At 41.3% G+C, this 21241-nt stretch overlaps 4 protein-coding genes and 1 non-coding gene across 5 annotated transcripts in view; all 5 read right to left on the minus strand.

Moving 5' to 3' along the window:
- Nucleotides 1-1459, minus strand: part of Tdel_RDN18-3 — a 1798-nt gene extending 339 nt beyond the window's left edge. Inside the window, exon 1 of the ribosomal RNA XR_002431969.1 lies at nucleotides 1-1459. This exon is cut by the window's left edge and continues 339 nt beyond it. This is a non-coding gene — a ribosomal RNA (18S ribosomal RNA).
- A 4648-nt stretch (nucleotides 1460-6107) lies between these two features.
- On the minus strand, nucleotides 6108-7862 carry TDEL0H04510 (amino acid permease; the record flags this gene model as incomplete). The annotated part of the gene is made up of 1 exon (XM_003683473.1): nucleotides 6108-7862. One exon carries the CDS (start codon nucleotides 7860-7862, stop codon nucleotides 6108-6110), a length of 1755 nt encoding a protein of 584 aa, XP_003683521.1.
- Nucleotides 7863-10225: 2363 nt separating this feature from the next.
- TDEL0H04520 (integrase catalytic domain-containing protein) lies at nucleotides 10226-12064 on the minus strand (the record flags this gene model as incomplete). Its single annotated transcript, XM_003683474.1, has 1 exon — nucleotides 10226-12064. One exon carries the CDS (start codon nucleotides 12062-12064, stop codon nucleotides 10226-10228), a length of 1839 nt encoding a protein of 612 aa, XP_003683522.1.
- A 2781-nt stretch (nucleotides 12065-14845) lies between these two features.
- On the minus strand, nucleotides 14846-18487 carry TDEL0H04530 (DEAD/DEAH box helicase; the record flags this gene model as incomplete). The annotated part of the gene is made up of 1 exon (XM_003683475.1): nucleotides 14846-18487. One exon carries the CDS (start codon nucleotides 18485-18487, stop codon nucleotides 14846-14848), a length of 3642 nt encoding a protein of 1213 aa, XP_003683523.1.
- A 1134-nt stretch (nucleotides 18488-19621) lies between these two features.
- On the minus strand, nucleotides 19622-20470 carry TDEL0H04540 (SDR family oxidoreductase; the record flags this gene model as incomplete). The annotated part of the gene is made up of 1 exon (XM_003683476.1): nucleotides 19622-20470. One exon carries the CDS (start codon nucleotides 20468-20470, stop codon nucleotides 19622-19624), a length of 849 nt encoding a protein of 282 aa, XP_003683524.1.
- Nucleotides 20471-21241: the final 771 nt, after the last annotated feature.

Here is a 21241-nt window from a genome sequence, read left to right on the forward strand (position 1 = left end):
GTGCGGCCCAGAACGTCTAAGGGCATCACAGACCTGTTATTGCCTCAAACTTCCATCGGCTTGAAACCGATAGTCCCTCTAAGAAGTGGATAACCAGCAAATGCTAGCACCACTATTTAGTAGGTTAAGGTCTCGTTCGTTATCGCAATTAAGCAGACAAATCACTCCACCAACTAAGAACGGCCATGCACCACCACCCACAAAATCAAGAAAGAGCTCTCAATCTGTCAATCCTTATTGTGTCTGGACCTGGTGAGTTTCCCCGTGTTGAGTCAAATTAAGCCGCAGGCTCCACTCCTGGTGGTGCCCTTCCGTCAATTCCTTTAAGTTTCAGCCTTGCGACCATACTCCCCCCAGAACCCAAAGACTTTGATTTCTCGTAAGGTGCCGAGTGGGTCAGTAAAAAAACACCACCCGATCCCTAGTCGGCATAGTTTATGGTTAAGACTACGACGGTATCTGATCATCTTCGATCCCCTAACTTTCGTTCTTGATTAATGAAAACGTCCTTGGCAAATGCTTTCGCAGTAGTTAGTCTTCAATAAATCCAAGAATTTCACCTCTGACAATTGAATACTGATGCCCCCGACCGTCCCTATTAATCATTACGATGGTCCTAGAAACCAACAAAATAGAACCAAACGTCCTATTCTATTATTCCATGCTAATATATTCGAGCAATACGCCTGCTTTGAACACTCTAATTTTTTCAAAGTAAAAGTCCTGGTTCGCCAAGGGCCACAAGGACCCAAGGTTAGCCAGAAGGAAAGGCCCGGTTGGAAACCAGTACACGAAAAAATCGGACCGGCCAACCAGGCCCAAAGTTCAACTACGAGCTTTTTAACTGCAACAACTTTAATATACGCTATTGGAGCTGGAATTACCGCGGCTGCTGGCACCAGACTTGCCCTCCAATTGTTCCTCGTTAAGGTATTTACATTGTACTCATTCCAATTACAAGACCCGAATGGGCCCTGTATCGTTATTTATTGTCACTACCTCCCTGTATTAGGATTGGGTAATTTGCGCGCCTGCTGCCTTCCTTGGATGTGGTAGCCGTTTCTCAGGCTCCCTCTCCGGAATCGAACCCTTATTCCCCGTTACCCGTTGAAACCATGGTAGGCCACTATCCTACCATCGAAAGTTGATAGGGCAGAAATTTGAATGAACCATCGCCAGCACAAGGCCATGCGATTCGAAAAGTTATTATGAATCATCAAAGAGTCCGAAGACATTGATTTTTTATCTAATAAATACATCTCTTCCAAAGGTCGAGATTTTAAGCATGTATTAGCTCTAGAATTACCACAGTTATACCATGTAGTAAAGGAACTATCAAATAAACGATAACTGATTTAATGAGCCATTCGCAGTTTCACTGTATAAATTGCTTATACTTAGACATGCATGGCTTAATCTTTGAGACAAGCATATGACTACTGGCAGGATCAACCAGATAACTATCTTAAAGAACACAAGAGCAAAAAGATCGAAACACAAAAACAAATTTGTGTCTTTCTCTTCTTGTCTCGTATTTTGAAGATACTTATAAAAAGGTTGGGATGAGAAAAGTTGCCTTCTCTCATACCGTTAGAAACTTTCTGTTTGCAGACTTTTACATCCACAAACAGCGCTTCCGTTCCTTGCCATAGCACTCTTTGAGTTCCTCTAACTGAGTTCCACTAAACACTATCCCGATGTTTCACAGATATAGGTTTAATATCATCAGCTTGAGAGGAGGTTACACTCGGAAAATCACAGTTCAATATGAAACCAAACCGGCTATTTAACGAGGCATTCCCCCAAATCGAATTATTTTGAATAGATTGCTATTAGCTAGTAATCCACCAAATCCTTCGCTGCTCACCAATGGAATCGCAAGATGTCCATGATGAGACTGTTCAGGCTAAGACACATCATAAAGACAAAAAGATCAGGAATTGCTTCCATTTCTTTTCAGTTCTTTAATCTATGTCCATCACCCATGTCAAAGCGCTGTATAGAGACTGGACAGATCTGACGATCACCCAGAGACTCTCTCCACCGTTTGACGAGGCCATTTTTGTTCTTACGAACGAACAAGCTTACTCGAATTTGTTTCCAAACTCTTTCAAACTTGTCTTCAAATGCTTTCGCATGAAGTTCCTTTCGCCCAAAAATATTGAACTATAAACATTCTCACCTTGTCCTTATTCCCATCTGTAATAGAAAGTGTCAATTTTTTTCTCTTTTGCCTCGCGCAGTGTCTGTCTTTCGCGCGAACTTTTTCTCGCTTTTTGGGCCAATTTAACATCAAGTGCGACTATCTTTGCAAAGAAAAAAAATCAGATCCCGCGACAACAAATATCAAGGTCAATACTATTGCGATAAAAGTAGAGCTGTGATTGACTGTCTTCTAGAATCCTTAAATGGCACATGGAACTACCAGGATGCTGGTGGGTATTTATTACTAGGCATCACTGCAAGCTTGCGCGATCTTAAATACCTACGCAAGGGCAAACAATTCATTTAACAACGGACCCATAGTAATTTCTTATCCTTAGCAATCAGATCTGCGCCACTAACTAGACTATCAAGATGGCTAGACGAATATAATGGATAGGAAATTAACTTAAAACATCTCATAGCCCTGAGGACTGGTACCAGATACGCGAGCTATACAGTACCCCATTACCAATATGACAACACTCTCTACATTAAGCCTTGGGAAATGGAAAGCTAACAATGAGAACCATGATAAGTTGGCAGCTATACGTTTTGCATTAAAGGGAAATGACTCACGATCTAATTAAGTACCAAAAGAAGGTACTATGGCTACTCGTGTCTTTACAAGATACAGCGAAGCCAAAATAAAGTAGCAAGTAAATCTTTGTATAACGAAGAACTCCTTTGTGTCCTTAATCAATATCAAAATAAAGCCTTTGTATATATGGTGTCGGGTATTTCGCATTGCTAAAGTCCCCGAAATTTATCGACTTTGACCGATACACACGTAACGGCAAATATCTTACGAATTGGGGAGACCAAATCCACCTTGGTAAATGCTAATGACCTAAGATCGGTTGTTTATTAGACCTCGGTCCAGAATTTAGAATAATACTACCAGCATATTTAGATACCAACCCTATATGGTGTAATGATGAGCAGCTAATCCAATGTCGGTATGTGCACCGATTTGTATCATTGTAATCGGCTGAATTGGCCACTTTCAAAATAAACAGCAATTACACGGAGGCCTGTAATTTTAGGATTAAATTTATTAACTAATAATAATGGTAAAATTGTAAATCCAGGCGGTGTCACGATCCTCAACAAGAATTCTCTCGCAACCTCTTAAAATGTTTATAAGGCTAATTAAAATAAGAGGCAAAAAATTAAGCTTAAAATTGGTGAATCCGTGCCCTCAGGCTTGTTACAAAACATGACATTATTGGAATGTACACTAGATAATATAAATGATAATGCATATTGATTGAACGTACCCGTAACATCCTAAAAACAAATAACGGTTAACCCCACATCCCGTTTACTGTTAAAAAGTCCTAATCGTCTTTCAGAGAGCCCAATAGAAGAAAGAAATGACTAGTTGTCAAGCTGAAATCTAAGGCAATAGTTGATGGCATACTTTTATGGTTCACCGAATTAGAGCCTTCGTCTGCCATGGATGTCTCCCTTGGCTAGACCGCCAGTTGGTTTCCCTTTTTTTGGCCTTTATGACCAGTAGTAACTTATTTTCACCTGACTCCGATATTTGACGGTATCCATTTGGATGATTTGTTTGACTGAATGCTATGGATTGAAACGCAAATAAAAAGGTGCGCAAAGTCAGCCAAGGATATCATCTCAAACAATGGCCGGAAGTAGAGGAAGTGAGTAGCAAACTTAATACTGTTCTTACGCTCTATAGCGAATTACGTTTTGTCTTTAAACCTTATCGAAAAAAAAAAAAAAAAGACGTAAGCTTTGTCCAACACATATATTAAAACATCCAGGGTGTGAGAGAATACAAATATCCTATGATGGAGAGCAAATTCACTAATAATTCTCTCTAAAGTGGCAGATTTTATGCGATGTGAAGCCTTGAGAACATGAATTTCCATTTGTTGCCAGAAAGACCTGATTACATTCGGAACCATCTGAAAAATCATCCCGAGGAGCTGCCGAGCAGATTGGTTTCCCTGTCAAAGAAATTCATCGGTGCTGATCAAGTCGAACTTAACTAGGTTCTCCTTTCGCTCCCTATGGAAAATGTTCTTATCTCCAATGTGATTGCTTGAAAACGAGTGGATGTTCATGTCTAACATATCAGAAAGAATTTCTGGGCCAGCCTAAGAATAGTTAGGACACCTGTATGGGAAAATGGCCATCTTATGAATCATCTGGAATGACAATTAGCTAGATTGTTAATCGGAAGCAGGTTGGCAGTTGACTTCTGTTATGAAGCCCGTTGCCGTGGTCTTGATAAAACATGTGCGAAGCAACGGCTGATCACAGAAGTTAATTTGATAATATGTTGAATGTTTCGAAGGGTATTACGGCGTAGCTGGTTTCAATAATCCAAAGGATTTGCCTTTTAACTCGTTTCGGTTATATTATCGTTGTTCTATGATTTTCTGGATTAAACTGAGAATTAAAGTGAAAACAAATGATAGAGATTGAGCCCCAAAGAATAAACGAAGGAACCAGTTTTACAATGCAGAGCCAGTGGGCCTCTCTGCATGACCATATTGTTGGAACCTGTCCACCAATTTTAATGATTTCTATATTGAATCCTGAATTTCAACGTTCATTTTGATTTACAGACCGATTTGTTACAATCACCTCTGAGAAAGGCTATAAGATTAGCTTGTTATTGAATACCTATGCGAGGGATTTGAAAGAATATGAAGATGCTGGAGTGGTACAACCGATTTGCACTCCACTTCAACAACCAGTTGAGTTAAAACGCTAACTGCTAAACGACAGGTACTCATTGTAGAAGGTGAGAAACGGCTCTAGCAGTCACTCGCCAGTAGAGATATATCTCTGGGTGACCTTTACATTGTTTTTGGACAAAGAGATGAGGTCCTGGATATGGTACCTTACCTTGGAGAACAAATTGTAGAAGTGCGTTCGATTAGACAAAGGCTAAGGCTGAGAAGGACTCCAGTGATAATGGCTGACAAGGAATTTATTTCTTTCTTCAGTTCCAATCGTTAATTTACAGTGAAGTGCCTCATGCAACGGAAAGAACTTCTATTGAGCATTCGAGAAATCAGGCTCTGGCAAATTTCTTGTTTCCTATTTTAATATACTAGTTTTTTTTCTCTTGAACATGATTTATTCTCGGTGAAATTTCCACATTATATCTTCAAGATTAGATACGAGAAACAAACTTTAGGAATAATTTAAAACGGTTGTTGAAGATTGTCACAGACTGTTCATGATGGTTCGCACTTTACTATACCCAGAATCCAGTTTATCAACAACCTGTTAAGCGACTAAACAACACGCATCCGGAATGATTAGTTCGAAAAATTCAACTGTAAAGACACTCATTTGAATTTATCATATAGTGATCTAAACTTTTAGCTCACGAAACGTTTTGTGGCTAAAGGGAGACTTGAGATGTCATTGGTATGTTGCTTGCTTTTGTTGCTATCTAAGCAATCTAAACCAGGGTTGTGCGTCCTTCTTTTTAGAAGCTACGCAGGTCGAATACGTTCAAATTCTTGGGAAGTACTTCTACATCAATCTAGCCCGAGGGTTCCCAATAATCAGTAGCTGTTAATTCGATGTTAAAGGGTGATAACAAGAAAAGTCTCGTTTAAGTTCATTGTTACCATTCAAGAATCTCCTCAGGTTTTCTGCTTCGCTCGAAAAATGCCATGGACTCAAATGATAGCAGTTAGCCATGATAGAAGCACCTATTCAGCTTACAAAGTTTATTCATCGTAATTTGCTTCGGTTACATAATGTTTCAGCGGCGGCACACTACATACGTTACTTGTTCCTAGGACAGTATTTTACAAAGTAATGAAAAATCTAGAGGTACTGAAATTAAACCGACTTTCATTGACCAAACAGTAAACGCGTCAATATATTTTACTTCCGGAATATTCTGCTTACTAGCACCAGAATCTGTAGATTCTATAGTATAATGGCTTACATGCGAGATCTTCTTTCTCAGATTCTTTTTGCGACTGAAACAGTTCCAAGTTCTCTATAGAGCAGCCAGTGTCAAGATCCATATCTCGTCTCTTCACGTACCAGTTCTTCCAGTCATTCCGGTATATTTTGTGGCCTAAGAAAACGATAATCATGATAGGAATACTCAAATCATACTCAAAAAATCCTTCTGCTGAGCTCTTGCCATCTACGGGCCATGCAGAAACGTAAATCTCACCGGCAATCAACAAAAAGTTCACAATGCAGCCAGCGATCCCGCCGTAGATACCCAACATTGACCTGTAAGCAATGTGTTCTTTGGATCTCTTTCTAGCTTTCATAGCTAATCTGAACCTGACTTGAGCAAGACAAATACAAAACCAAGTGACGAAGGAAGCGATTGAGCACAAGGCGAACAACCAAGTAAAAACTTCACTTTGTTTATTGGTGGCGACAAGAAACCCTAGAAGACCAAACGCACCTGTGATGGCAATACCAACTAAAGGCCTCCCCTTCATGTCCATATAGCCACAAATTCCAGGTAGATGCCCCGCTGCACCTAGTGCTTGTATAAGTCTAGACGATGCATAGACTGTTGAATTACAGACTGACACAACTGAGACCAAGATGATAGCATTCATGAAATTGGACACTTTGGAGCCCATAGAGCCTGTATTTCCCAAGGCAATTACAAAAGGAGACGCTGAGATGTCTTCACTACTACTTGCGTTTAGCAGACGAGGGTCATTATAAGGCACTAGACAGCCGATGACTACCACCGTGGTAATGTAAAATATTGCGATTCGGTAAAAAGTTCCTTTGGCGGCGCGAGCAATTGAAGAAATATTCTTGGATTCAGTACCGGTCAAGAGAACCATCTCGCTACCACCATAAGAAAATGCTGCCGACACAAAGGTGTTACAGAGATTCTTAAAAACCGGTTTTGCAAATGGACCGGGATCGTGCCAATACCTAGTACCAATGTACCCTCCGGAATCTTGCCCGCCACCTGCAATCAAAACGATACCAATTATGATGAAGATAACGATAGCTAAAACTTTTATTATTGATAGAACAAATTCTGTCTCGGCGAATAGCCTGACACCAAAAAGATTAATCCATAACACAAATACCAGAAAAATTGCTACCCACACTGCCGGATTAATTGTTGAGTTCCAATAACTGATTGTGAGTGAACAACCGATTAATTCGCTTGGGAACAGTACTAACCAAGCCAAAGTATAGTTTGTACCTACCGTGAAGCCCACTGACTCATCTACAAATCGCGTGACATGAGATGAATATGATCCGGTGACTGGAAACTGGCAAGCAAGCTCGGACGCACTTTGAATAACACAAAACATTGAAGCACCCACCAATAGGTAACCAATCAGTAAAGCAGCAGGACCAGAAGTCAAAGCTGCACCCAGACCAATAAAAAGCCCCGTACCCAAAGTACCACCAATGGAAATCATGGTCAAATGTCTCTGGCTGAGCACCTTTTTATAGGGCTGTGAAGCTAGTTTTAATTGAGTTTTCTCTCTTTCGGTCAAATCGTTGTATTCCAAAGCATCAGGCATTTCCAACAGATCCTGCCGCTTGAATGAATCTCTCCAATCTCGAACCGCCGATGAATATGCTCCATGTTCTTTGCTAGCGGAGACACTCAGAGTGTCGGTATCATTCTTTATAAACTTGTCTGACTTCAAATCCATCTTTGTTGCCCTCCGCAAAATAAGCAAGAACACCCGCCAACTTCAAATCAATCTATTGAGAGTTGTCTTAAAGCTCAAGCATACTCTTTTGTTTAAGAGCGGCAATAAGGTACGCATCGGTCAAGTAACCTTCAATTTTGTCATCACAATTGACAAATTTTCAATTTTCAGCCGTTCGTACAAAGAGGTCAAAAACATCCAAGCAACATATTTCTATTGAGATGAACAGTACGCTCAAATCAGCAGGAAGGACTGTGTGCTGTATCTGCGAATATTATGACCACTGTCAAATGACAGCCTTGCGCTGCTTTTGATGAGTTAAGTTGTGGCTATCACGCGGTTGAGAGTAAGAGAAATCTCAGCTTAACCAGAAAATCAGGTTGAAGGATCAAGTACCCGTTCGAACTCTTCCTCTCCAATAGTGCTAGAGATACTCAAGACTGCTACTGCTCAGAGGATTTCGACGGCTCTATCAATAGACGGTATGTGATTGAATACTCTGAGGCAGTACTTTGTTATCATTCGAAAGCAAGGTAACCAATAGCGAAATGGTTTCCTATGGTTCCCAACATGCATTAAAAAAATTACGAGTGTGCCGAAACATGGGAACTTTTCCAGCCCCAAAACGTATAATGGCATAAAACTTTTGAGGTTTTGCAACATTTTGGCCAATAAACTCTCTTCTTCTCTCTAAAACACGACGTTTCTTAGAGAGAGAAAGAAAATACTAAGGTTAACCTGGACATTGTTGATATTGGCAGTCATGCCAACTGCTCAGCCTACCAAAGACCTCTCAAAGCGAGAATGTCCCAACTACGATCAGATTCGACAGGTGGCTGCTTGGGTACTTACCAGACCATCGAGAGGCACTCAGCGAGCACTGACTTATGGGGCCTTCGGAAGCGGGGTAGTAGGCTGTGTCATATTCGCGGAACACATCTGTAGCAACTGTGTCGGAAAACATGAAGATTCAGATAATGACTGCAGAAATTCTGCTCTCACTTTGATGGCCATCACTTTCGTTGCTATAGCTGCAGGACATTCGCTCCTACAATCGAATGGTATGCCATCACCTAATCCGAACGGAGCAGCTACACTTCTAGGCGTGATAATTATGGCGGCGTCATTAGTACTGTTAACATCTCTGACACTGTTATTTCCGGTTTAGCGCAGCAATATGGTGTTGAAGTCGCAAGAATTGATATCGGGAGTGTCTAAACCAAGCGGGATGACGAAAGTCCACTTATGACGTACACAGCAACGCACGACGATAATACCATCATAGCTACTTATTACCAGCATGGTAATGCGTCGTGTACTTCGCATATCAGGAGATTAATGACTGACTCATCCAAACACCATCAGTTTCTTTAAGTGTGAAATGTGGGGTAGAGTAGACTGTCAGCGCGTAAAGAAATACGGAATCATGTAACAAGCAATGAGCTCTAGCTTGGTCTGGTGTTCAAGATGTTTCCTCTTATCAAAAGAAGCCTGGCTCCAAAGCAGACATAACGACGAGATAATAGATCCCATTGAGGGTAGTGGAGCTAACTGTTCATTGTACTAAATGGTTCATCATTGTTCGGCAGCCTGATTGTCTGTTGATAGTGAGTCCTCATTCTTGAGATTTATCGTCTTGCCGATGAGACGAAAAATTTTCTCCATGATTTAGTTATTAACAATGAAAGCATGTGGGTTACAAAGGAGCCCGAAGAGGGCTGCAAGCCGGAACTCGTGGTTCTGATCAAGCCATTCGGATGTTTTACGGCCAGTTAGATATAACTGCAATGAGCAATAGGATAGCTAAGCTTGATCAACTCTAACCATAGAACCGTCTAATTTTACAAATATTAGGGCAACGCCTAGAGAAAATTTGGATCGTATGAACAGAGCACAAATGGCTTTGATCACAGTGCCTGAGTGAATCAGTAACATATCAAGCTGCCTTGTAAGACACAAATCCTGTCCTTTTAAGCCCACCTCTGGAAGCGACAACCGCTCAAGAAAATACGAAGAGATCACCTCCACGTCGGCTCACGGCACAAGCATAATGTTCACGATGCAGTGAAGATCTCCGACGCAGAGGACTAAGGTACCACATTTACAGGTTGGTATCCATCTGATCCAGTTTTGTGTTGAGGCGGGCACCCATAAATCTCAAGAAAATGAATCAAATTGGTCACCAACACTTTTCAGCAGACGCACCTGCAAATAACATGAAGAGGAAAAGAAACGACTCTGGGGAAATCGAAGACCAGGATGGAACCACGAGTCAAGGATCACCACCGTCGTCAAAGCAGCGCATCCACTACACCTAGGTAACGAAAAATTTAATGAAAGTTATGCCATATGATCATTTCTTATTACAAGAAAGCTATCATTTTAATCAGCTGGTTGATCTCCTTTTCATACCCAGCGATCAACTTTTCTTTCCCCTCAGCATTACTGTTGTAGGTGATAGCTTCTTTGTAGCTTAGGGATGGTCTTTCCGCATGAGTTTCGCTGTGATTCTTGGTTACTTGGGCATAATGGATGCGCTGCTTTGAGGACGGCGGCGATTCTTGACTCGTGGTTCCATCCTGGTCTTCGATTTCTCCAGAGTCGTCTCTTTTCCTCTTCATGTTATTCGCAGGTGCGTCTGCAGGAGAGGATTCCTCTGAAGAACTTGCCTCGTCTTCTTCAGAATTATTGGTGCCCCCCGAAACGGGATCAGATGGATACCACTCAGACTCAGATGTAGGTTCAGATTGATTCTGTTCCTCAACGGAGTTCTCGTCGTCCGTGGCTATTGTTATTAGCTTGGGAGGAGTACTGACCATCTGTTTGACTGGTGGTTTTAAAATCGGCACGTTTGATACTTTTTTCTTGGTGATCATCAAAGGTGGTAGTTTAAGCGCACTAGTACCACCCGAATGAGATTTCTCTGTCGGATCGGGCTGATCCGACACGGTTGGTAATGGATCGGAGACTTTATTTTGCTCGGACTCATCACCTTGTGGTAATGTGGAACCGGCTCTTGCTCCTGTGGTACCACCCGATTGGATTATCTTCAAAAGTGAAGGGTCCATGTTAAAAGTGGGTTTAGGTTTGGTAACAACCTGTATGTTGGTACCACCCAACTTTTCATTCTGTGAGGGGATCATCTTAGGATCGAAATTCAAGTTAGGTAATGGAGATGGTTCTTTAGGGATGTCATGGTCAGATCTGTCGTTGACATCTCGCTCTTCAGCGTGATCGATAACAGAGTCTATAATTGTCTCTTTAGGTTCCACTCCATCACGGATAGCTCGGTAGTGGCGGGTGTCAATTATATCTTGAGGTGCCCCGGGCACGTAGATGAGGTATCCGAACGATACTGATGATGGGCACAGAGCGTATCCTTTCCAACCTCTGCTGTGTAGCTTGCTGGATGTTTTGGGTTTGTTCACGATTACTGGTTGTCCGAATGGTAGGACTGTGCTAATATCAAGTCCTGTCAGACCGGCTTTTGCTCTTGGTGACTCCTTTGTGCTTGTGGTTACTATTGAATTTCGCATTAAAGTGGCGAATTTAACAGCATAAAACCATAAATCATCAGGGAGTTTGACGGAAGTGAGTAATGTTCGGCAGTCGTTAAGTAAGAGCAGATTAGTCCTTTCGGCCACCCCATTACTTCTTGAGTCACCTACTGTAGTGAAACGAGTAATAATTCCATTGTCGTGGAAGAATTGTGTGATTGTTTTGTTGGTGAACTCAGTTCCTTGGTCCATCTGGAAGCATAGAACCTTTGTTTCCAGTTGTGTCTCAATAAACCGTACTAGCTCGGAGAACCGTGCAGTAATACTTTGTGAATCTTTCTCTCTTAGAGGAAAAACCCATTTGTATCTAGTGCATTCGTCAGTGAATGCGAGAAGATATCTTGGTACATTAACAGCCGTAACTTGTACCGGACCGAAAAGATCTGTATGAATGAATTGGAATGGTTTGTACTCCTTCTGATATTTCAATCGAGAATTCATTAAATGTCTACCCTTGGTAGATTTCCCCGCCATACATACCTCGGACTGGAACTTTGCAAGATTGGTCCAGTTGACTTCATCGACCTCGATACCAGCTATGGATCTGTCTTTAGTACTGTCCTTAATACTTTTGATATTGACATGTCCAAACAGCCGATGAAGGTAGTCCACCGAATACGTGACCTTATTGAAGTGGTTGACCATGTGTCTAACCGTCTTCTGAGGTTAAACCAAGTATTTTGATGATAACCAGAAGTACGGTCCATTCTGGATCATCTTAGCTACAGGTACTCCGTACTATTTTCAATACTTTGTTCCTGTAGTTAACATATAATCCCTCTTTTTCTCTTTGAATAACTTACCATCACTTAATAGGTTAGTTTTGGCAGCGGGGGATGATAGGGCGTCGACCTTGAAAGGTCTGCTATTCAAAAATTATCTTTGTAAAGTTCTTTTGATTGCACTTTCATTGGTTTGCCTTGAGCGTCTTCGAGTATACCACCTGCGTCTGATGTCGTATCATGCAGATGATTTTCATTGCTCAGGATGGTCGTAGATATGCCGGAGTGCACTAAATGAAATCTTTCCTCGTTCATCTTTTTTATAACTATCTCAATACAGTATTGGTAGAGGCCCAAGCTCATCATCAATGTGGTCTCCACCTGATGTAACCTCTGATTCAAGAGCTAAATTATTGACATGATCAACTTTGACCCGAGTTTCGATGACTACTTTTTTGTGGGGATCCAAATCACCAATAAGTAAGCCCCTAAGATTCATCCAAATAACATATAATGCTTCTAAAACTTATATTAAACAGAATGGAATCACTGTGTAGAGCTCTTTTTGAGGTATTCAGTGTTAGTCCCTGGTATCATGGTATTCTCCATGCTGAATATCTATACTTTAGCAAGGTTGCGCTCGTCATTCGAGCCTTCAAAGGTCTTTCGAGTTTCCTCACTTTGTTCCAAAGTGCAAAAACTTCCTAACCTAAGATCTTCAAAAGCGGCATTCTTGGGGTTGAAAGAGTTTTCCTAGTAACTGAGAGCGTTTAGAAGTCCATAGATCTCAAGAGCTGTCCAGATCCCTCTCCGATAATGTGCCATAAATATATGTTTTTGATTAATTCTGTGACTTTCAAGTTGTAATATAAAAAAATACAGTCACGGCCCGCTAAAGACCAGTTTGAACAAAGTCAACTAGTAAATCAAAAGGAGGAAGTAAAAAATAACTGCTTTTTCGTGGAATCATGTGGGGATGAAAGGGTCCAAAATAGTCTCAGCATGCTTGTAAAGTGCTTTTCGGATCATGACTTAATTACATAGGTATCACAGTACTATGTGCACACCTTGTAATAAAAGAAAGGTTTTTTAATGGCCGAGAGCTGTTCTAATGCTGTGAGGCAGGGCCAAGGAAAGCAATAAGATTACAAGGAAATCACGGACACATATTACCCTCGGAAGAGCAAGGCCAAGAGAAGGAATAGATCGTATGACCTTGGATTTGAAACGCAGAACTGCTGTTTTCTAAAAATGAATATTAAGAAATGTATCGACTTGAGTTGGGAATATAGTTAGTTGACTGAAATAAACATGATGTAAGGTGAAATGACTTCAAAGACACTACATCTCTCATAAATCTACATTCGCATCCCTGGAAAAGCCTTTTATCACACTCTTGGGATACACAGCATCTTCACGGCGATTTTATTTTCACTTAACTTAAAGGGGAGACAGTTGTTGTATGTAAAGTTATTAAATATTCTCATAGTGATAATGCTGTAAGGTTGATTGACAAAGAGCCAAACCCTTCTTAGCATTTACCATCAACATAATAATTTACGTATTACTAGCAATTCTTTATTCATAAAATCAAATTTTAGATTATAATTCATATTATATATAACATATATAAAGAAAGATAAAAGATTAAAATATTTTATGCTATTAATTATGAAAATTTATCATAAAACTTTATTATTATTTCATCACGTTTATTACCCATATTATAAGGGTCATCATGGTTTGTCTTAATTCCTTTCATTTTATATAACAAAAATTAAAACTAACGATGAAGTAAGTATGGAAATAGTTTTATGATCATATATCATTTATGAGAAGTTTCGCTCTCTACATATCTCATGTTATGTTCAACAGATGAGAACCTAATTCAATATTAGATAAATAATGCATATCAAAGATTAACTAGGCAGTGGTACCCTCTAAAAGCGCCCTTTCATTCACAATATCTGTGTACGCTCGACTTTGCTTTGCATCTTGGCAAATCATACTTCAAGTAATAGCCTCTTACAGCTTCCAGAAAGTCATGGTTCTTCGCTAGGTTCATTCTATTCTTTGAGATTTTGATCCTCTTTTCTAGTGGCTGTCATCAACAAGAGTTAGAAGCGGCATATCTAGCGAGTAGAGGTATTCTTCTTGTTAGTCATACGAATGGAATAACAATCGCAAAGTTGATAGTGTGTCAGTTTTCCTCAGTTGGCATTAATGCTACCCTTTTTATTGTCTAAGATCAAGATTGTCAGTATATTTGTCCAGCAAAATAGCTAACCTAATGACTGGGACGTCATCCAGAGCTTGGTTAGCTTCTTGAAGAGCTTGGCTCTCTGCAGTACTGTTTTTTAGGTGATCAAACTGTGAAGAACCGGTCCAGGTGCAGACTACTCGCACCTAGCCATCTCTTCATCAAATTCTATTCAGTACAACAACATTTATTGATGAGCATATCCTAGCTATAGCCAATTGCATGGCATTCTGGCCTCGTCAGTAGTACTTTCCTTGTCGTTACGCCCTTAATCCGAGGAAAGATGAATTTGAGTTGAAATAGATTTTCGCTCTTCGCTCCTGGTAAAAAGTTTAACGAACTATAAATCATCTATACAACATTTGAATGTGTTGAGATGAGAAGCTAAAGAATGGTGAAAAGGTGAAGAGACGAACTCATTGCCCTACAAGGATACTAACCACTTCAAGACTCCATCTCCTGATGAATTGCAAAGCAAAGCATGAAGAAGGGAATAGTTTGACCATCAGCCATTACCACTTCTATCATCTGCAACTTCATCCAGTGAGGGATCAGCCGGATATCTTTAACCTGTTCAACGAGAGAGTATATTCTGGATTTCAGCCGTTCATTGAAGAACATACCGAGGACCATCGATAGATACATGTCCCATGAGGGCTGAAAGATGCGTTCCACCTTCCTATTCTTCCAGCTCAGGTATAGCCTCCTGCTATGCAGATGTCCACCGTAGTATTGGTTCTGCACGTAGTGAGGCCCATGAAAGCTGGCGATACTACTTTTGTATAACCGAGTATATGTGCCATGGTCTTCGATCAAGGAAGCGAAGCTAGTGCCCTCCTTTGACCTTTCCCTTTCCCAAACTTTTGCGCATTTACGTTTCTCCCAACACCAGAAGTATTCAAGAGCTTCTGTTTGTTGCTCTTTCATGGAAGCCCATTTGTCAAGATAAATGTTCTCAATCTGTTCTGCTGTGTATTTGAACAAGGAACTATTTTTCATGCCATGCAGGCACTCTGCGGCAACAATCACCCTTCGCCTTATCAGATTCTCAAACCAAACATATTGCGAACGGACGGTGTCATAAAGGTTTTGTTTTGCTTTGTCATAAATCAACAGATAGCCAACTGGATCTAAAAAGTACGGTTTTGATTCTTCCAGATGCTTCTTGTACTGCTCATCGTCTAGTACCATCCGTTGAACCGCAAGCGCCTCGCAAGCGATCTGCCTGTAAGTCAGTTGGGTCTTGTGGACACACACACAGTCCGATAATTTCAGGCAGTTAGGGCAGCTTCCTTTCTCTATCAAAGTGCCCGATGGCCAGAAATGAGAACTGATACCGTTGAGTTGCAAACACTGAGCCAACGTCTCTCCATGTCCCATATGATCGAAAATATTCGTATAATGGCCATTTCTATGGAAAAGTCTGTTCATTCTTCTTTTCTCCATGGAGAGGAAGGGCAGATCAGGAGCTTTCCGCTTATTATTTGTCAAACGATCATCTTTGTCCTTTTTTGTCTCATAAGCAGTATTTGTGGCAGCCTTTGCGACTCTCAGTACCAACTGCTCTGTATTTGCCGGAAGAAAGTTAGTTGAGCCGCAGCACTGTAAGTGATGAAGGTCCGTGTTACGCAGAGGTAGGCCATAAAATCGAGACATTTGAGTAGTAGGGCATGCGAAATCCATTGGAGCCATGTCAGACTTTTCTCTCTTGATGGCAGTTTTCGGATCTAGCAGTACGTATAGCATGCCAGTGGTCCTTAGGCGACCACCAGCCTGCAGGAACTCAATGATGGTTGGCTTGTAGTCGACCATAATGACCATTTTCAACTTATGCACATCAATACCCTCAGTTGCCAGCTTTGTTCCCAAGAGGACATTCTCCTTCTGATTCCGAATGAATGAGTCTGCGCGCCTAGCTTTCTCTGACGCATTTAATTCACCGTGAATCCAAACGATTTTGAAATCCAACTCCCACTCCTTCGCCAACCACTCCACCATCCGCTTGGAATTTAAAAGGACCACAGCTTTTGCTTGTTGTTCATACATGAACAGAGATTTTAAGAGCTTAAAAGCCACTTGATAAGGCTTAGAGACATGCTTAAACTCCTTATAAACGTGGCTCAAAGGAATGTTTTGGACTAGATCACTCATGGGAGTTGAACAACCCCTGATGCCTCTCATACACTCTTTTTCTGCCAAGACAGTCTCTCTCAAACTCGTGGCTGGCTTCTCTAGGCCTATGAATCCGATTGATTGGAGGGCCGCGTCAGCTATTTGGGCAGGAGCGGTGGCGCTAAAAAACAGTAACTTCTCAAACCCGTCAAAACTCAATCTTTTAATCGGCTCGAACTGTGGCTTACGATATTTCTCAAGGTGAAAGTTGTGAAACTCATCGATAATCGCATAACCCAACTTGATCTTTCTTTCTGTTGATCTGAGGCTATTGGCGTAGCCCCATTCAGCAATTCTGGAAGCAAATTGGGTCTGTGCAAGATCGTCGAAAACACTGACGTAGACATCTGTTATTCCGTCGTATCCGGTGTCTATGAAATGTTTAACATCATTAACTCGAGGAAGGTTTTTGCTCTTAAGCCTCCTCATCGAGTCCGCCAGAATGACGGTATATGGTAGAAAGACGAATGATACGTGCCTACAGTTTTTCTTTGAAGCTAGTGCGATGAGTGGCAGATGGAACATCTCTGTTTTACCATAACCCGTTGGCGCATGTACTACTCTGGAAGGTAGCTCTCCCATGTAAATATCATTGGTGATCGTCCTTTGGTTTTCATCCCGAAATGAAAACTCTGGGCCAAAGATTTTCCGACCGGCAGCCTCCAGATCCTCATAACGCCTGTATTCCGATGATAGTTTGAACTTTTGGGTCGAATGCTCGTTCTCAAAGTCATCCGATGGCCTTGTTTCGAGACTGACTGCATCATCCAGATTCAGGCATGATATGTACCTTTTCGAGGCACGCTGTTGCAAGTTTGTCGTTCCCGAACCACTAAGAGAAGACATATTGAAGTGATTAACTGCATAGGTTTCGAACCCAGTCAGTACGCTATGGTTTGCCATTAGCTCATGAACAAGAGACTCGTGAAGATCCTTCTGATCTTGTAGTGTCATATTACAGTAATATCTTATCACGTCACGCATAGCTTGGCGCAGTTCTCGAAAATTCAACCTCGTTCTGTCTCCTTCTGGTAGTTCATCCAAAAGATTACGAAAGAGCTTGTACGGAACCAGATCGCCCTTCGCTGTGTCGACAAACAGGTAAGTACGAAGGGCTCTTTCGGACTTTTTTTCTGATGAGATACTCTCTTTCAAAACCCTAGTTTCCACGCTAATATTGATAGGCTTGTAGTCAGGACCTAGAGCCCAGAACTGCATCTGTTTTAGCACTGTCATGAAATAGAATAAGTATTCCGAAGTTACACCGTCCATCGTCTTAAGAACGATGTTCGACGACTTGTTTTTGTTATAGTTACTGTAAAGCTGCAAGCGACGTGTTGTGTCATTGACGTAAACGTTTCGCTGAGAGCCGGCGAAAGCCATCTGTCGAAGCTCAGGAAAGCGGTAAGGATGCCCGACCCCAAAATACACCATCCACATGAGAAGGGGTGCAACCTCATTCGAAACAAGTTCAACCAACGCTCTAACTGCCGCTGTTCCCGTCTTTCCTTGCCGAAATTTTGGAATAATGTCCCCATGGTATTGGTGCGGGATCAAGTCGAAAAAAGAAGAAGGTTCGTTGTATACAATATCACCCATGGGATCCGCGAATGACACACGGCGATTCCTCAGAATACCACAGGCAATATCCTCAACAGAAGGCATGTAAAAATACTCTTTCAGCTTGTCAATGAGGCTATCGATCCGCGACTGGCAAGTAAAATGGAAATCACGGATGTATTGACGATTAAGAAGTTTGCCACACATTGTTACAGCCTGCGGCTCTGGTGCAGTGGTAAAGGAGCTCTGGCCGATGTTCACTTCCGCTTGAACTGTTTGTAGATACATGTTTTGTACCCATTTCCAACTTGTTTCATCCTCCTTTCTATCCAAACAGATCATGTCCAGTGGCATTACACATGCTGCAAAACATCAACAAAGCTTTAAAATCATCCACCAATACTGATATCTCTTGGAGTTTTCCCTCCCTCCACTCATCCAAGTTAACGTTCCAGCACCTGAGAAGGGCCTAAAGCACCCGCCCAAACGTATCTTTCTCATGCAGTTTATAGACACATAACAGTGACCAGCAGGTAACGTCAAACCATCATTATGCCGCTGGGTAGAGTGATCGTAGGTATGATGAAAACTTTCACTCCATCCCCAATTGGTGCAAAATTTTCCCTTACAGAAATAGGTAGGAATCAGCTTGATATGTCGTTCATCATTACATTTACAAAAGACATCCCCGTTAGAGAGAAGGAGGGTAGTAAGTCATTCCACTCAATCTGTAAAGATAGATAATTAGGAAGATTTAAGTTAGTCCAGGATGCCAGAGAAAGGAATTTACGTCTTGAAGGAAAAAGGTTCAACGAACAGACGATGTGTATCGTTATGCATTAACAAGACTTAGTTGGGCTCAGAAAAACTGCGAGACACATAAGAAGGTGACAACAGTATCCGCTGAATGATGAACACACACAGCGATTTCATCTGCGGCAAACACTTTTTACTTTGAATCTTCAAAGTGCTTATTTTTTGTTGCCTTTTAAATGGAGGAGACATCCTGGGACCCATCAGTGGTTTAAACATTAGAGAGTCGGCCTATCCAAGTTGGGCTTCTAGGGACTTGAATGCCACAGAATGCTATCCTTCTAATGAAAATGCTTTCTGACACGCCGTAAAACTTCCTTTCAAAAGTTTATTCATACCATACTAAATCCAATTATCTATTTGATTCTTCCTCAACAGCAAGAAAGCTCTGACTGAAGGAGCAGTCAAATTATAGAGATCGACAAAATATAGACACTTTTAGAGAGGGAGAGGCTGTCATTTTCAATAAGGAATTATCGCTGGCGTACCGCCCATAAAGCTTAATGGTGAACGAACAAAAGGGTCCAGTTATAGCGCGGCAAATGGTTTTGAGCTTATTGATCCCTATAAAGCTTAACTAATAACGATATACAGAAAGTGCTTTGTTTCGCTCTTGTTTTAAAATATACTCTGAATAGTGAGTCCCGGTAGTGAGTACAAGAGATCTGCCAATCGTTATGCGCAACAATAACCACCATCAACAATGATGTCGGTACCAGTCACGTATGTGGCGGCATCGGACGCTAAATACAGATATGCGCCAACCATTTCTTTTGGACTTGATAAACGGCCCATTGGAACCAATGACATCCACTTTTTCTTTAACTCAAGAGGGCGCGTTGCAGCAATTGGAGTTTCGACATAGCCCGGTGAAACAGTGTTAACTCGAGCAAAGCCCGCCCATTCAACGGCCAAAGATCTAGCCATATGAATAAGAGCAGCTTTTGCTGCATTATAGGCAACTTGCAACTGAGGGACGTTCACAATGTGACCAGACATTGAGGCAGTAATAACAAGAGAGCCAAAACCTTGTCTTTTGAAAATGCTCCCAACATGCTTGGCTACGTAATAAACACTGTTGACATCCACATCCATTATTCTCATCCATTCTGCATCACAAGCCTTGGAATCTTTTTCTGCAAAGTCAACTAATGGGCCGCTTGCCCAAGCAACACCTGCGTTAGCAACCATTGCATTAATCTTACCAAAATCCCTTTCGATTCGCTTAATAGTATTTCCTACTTCTTCGCTATCGGTTAAAGAGCATTTGTAAGCCCTGACTTTTACACCATACATTTTAGATAATGCTTCTACCTCTTTCTCAATGGCAGGGTTTGTATTGTACCACATGGCCACATCAGCACCTGCTTGTGCGAAACCCAATGCAACTTCATAGCCGATACCACCGGAGGCACCAGTCACAGCTACAACCTTGCCCTTCATAGAAAACATGTCCATTATGCTTTCGGGTAATTGCGGGTCAGGTTGAGGGATTGTAATGCCAGATGCTACAGTGGTTGACATTTCTTTGTGTTATTTAACAATGAATACTGTTGAGAATATTTGGGCGGGAGATTCGAATGTATCATGAAATTGAATCAGGCTTCTTATATTACTGCCTTTTATGTCTTCGAGCATAGACGGGTCTCTCCTTACAACATTTAACTCCGTTCGCTGTTTAACTCCGTTTATTGCTTAACTCCTGTTTTGCGTTGATAAACTTCAAAGAAAGCAGTCGTAGTACCGAGTTCTTGACCAGAGTGAGAGGACTTTTAAGTACTCAAACATTACTTACGGCAGAGGAGCTGGCCACTCCTTTCCGGAGGTTGGGGGGCGTTAATTATGCAATTGCTAAAACGCCTTAATTCCTTAAAGCGAGACAACATAGCTTTTGCTTTGAGAAATGACCTTTGGATTGTTCCAATATAAAGGCTGCGGGTCAGCGTAATCTGCGTAGGATGCCCATCACAAGTTCAACATCCTAGCCAATATACTCGTTGTCTACGGTATTTAATTAAAAGCTCAAATGAATGCTTTTTATGGTGCATGATAGATCGCAGGCAGAATTAAGGTGGTCCGAAGGCCGCATAATATTCTCGACCGCTGTGAAACAGAAATCGTCGGCATACTGAAAAATTTTCTAGTTCTTTAGGATTTCAATAGCAAATATAAGATATCTTCATGTTATCCGATGACTGATTCAGGTACTCTATTTCAATATAAACGAAGATGCAATGTCAGCTTTATGTATTTTCCCTGTTTTGTTTGCTTCAGTCACCGGTATTTAATAGCAAC

This window comes from Torulaspora delbrueckii, chromosome 8 (assembly GCF_000243375.1).
Source record: "Torulaspora delbrueckii CBS 1146 chromosome 8, complete genome".
NCBI classification, from domain to species: Eukaryota; Fungi; Ascomycota; class Saccharomycetes; order Saccharomycetales; family Saccharomycetaceae; genus Torulaspora; species Torulaspora delbrueckii.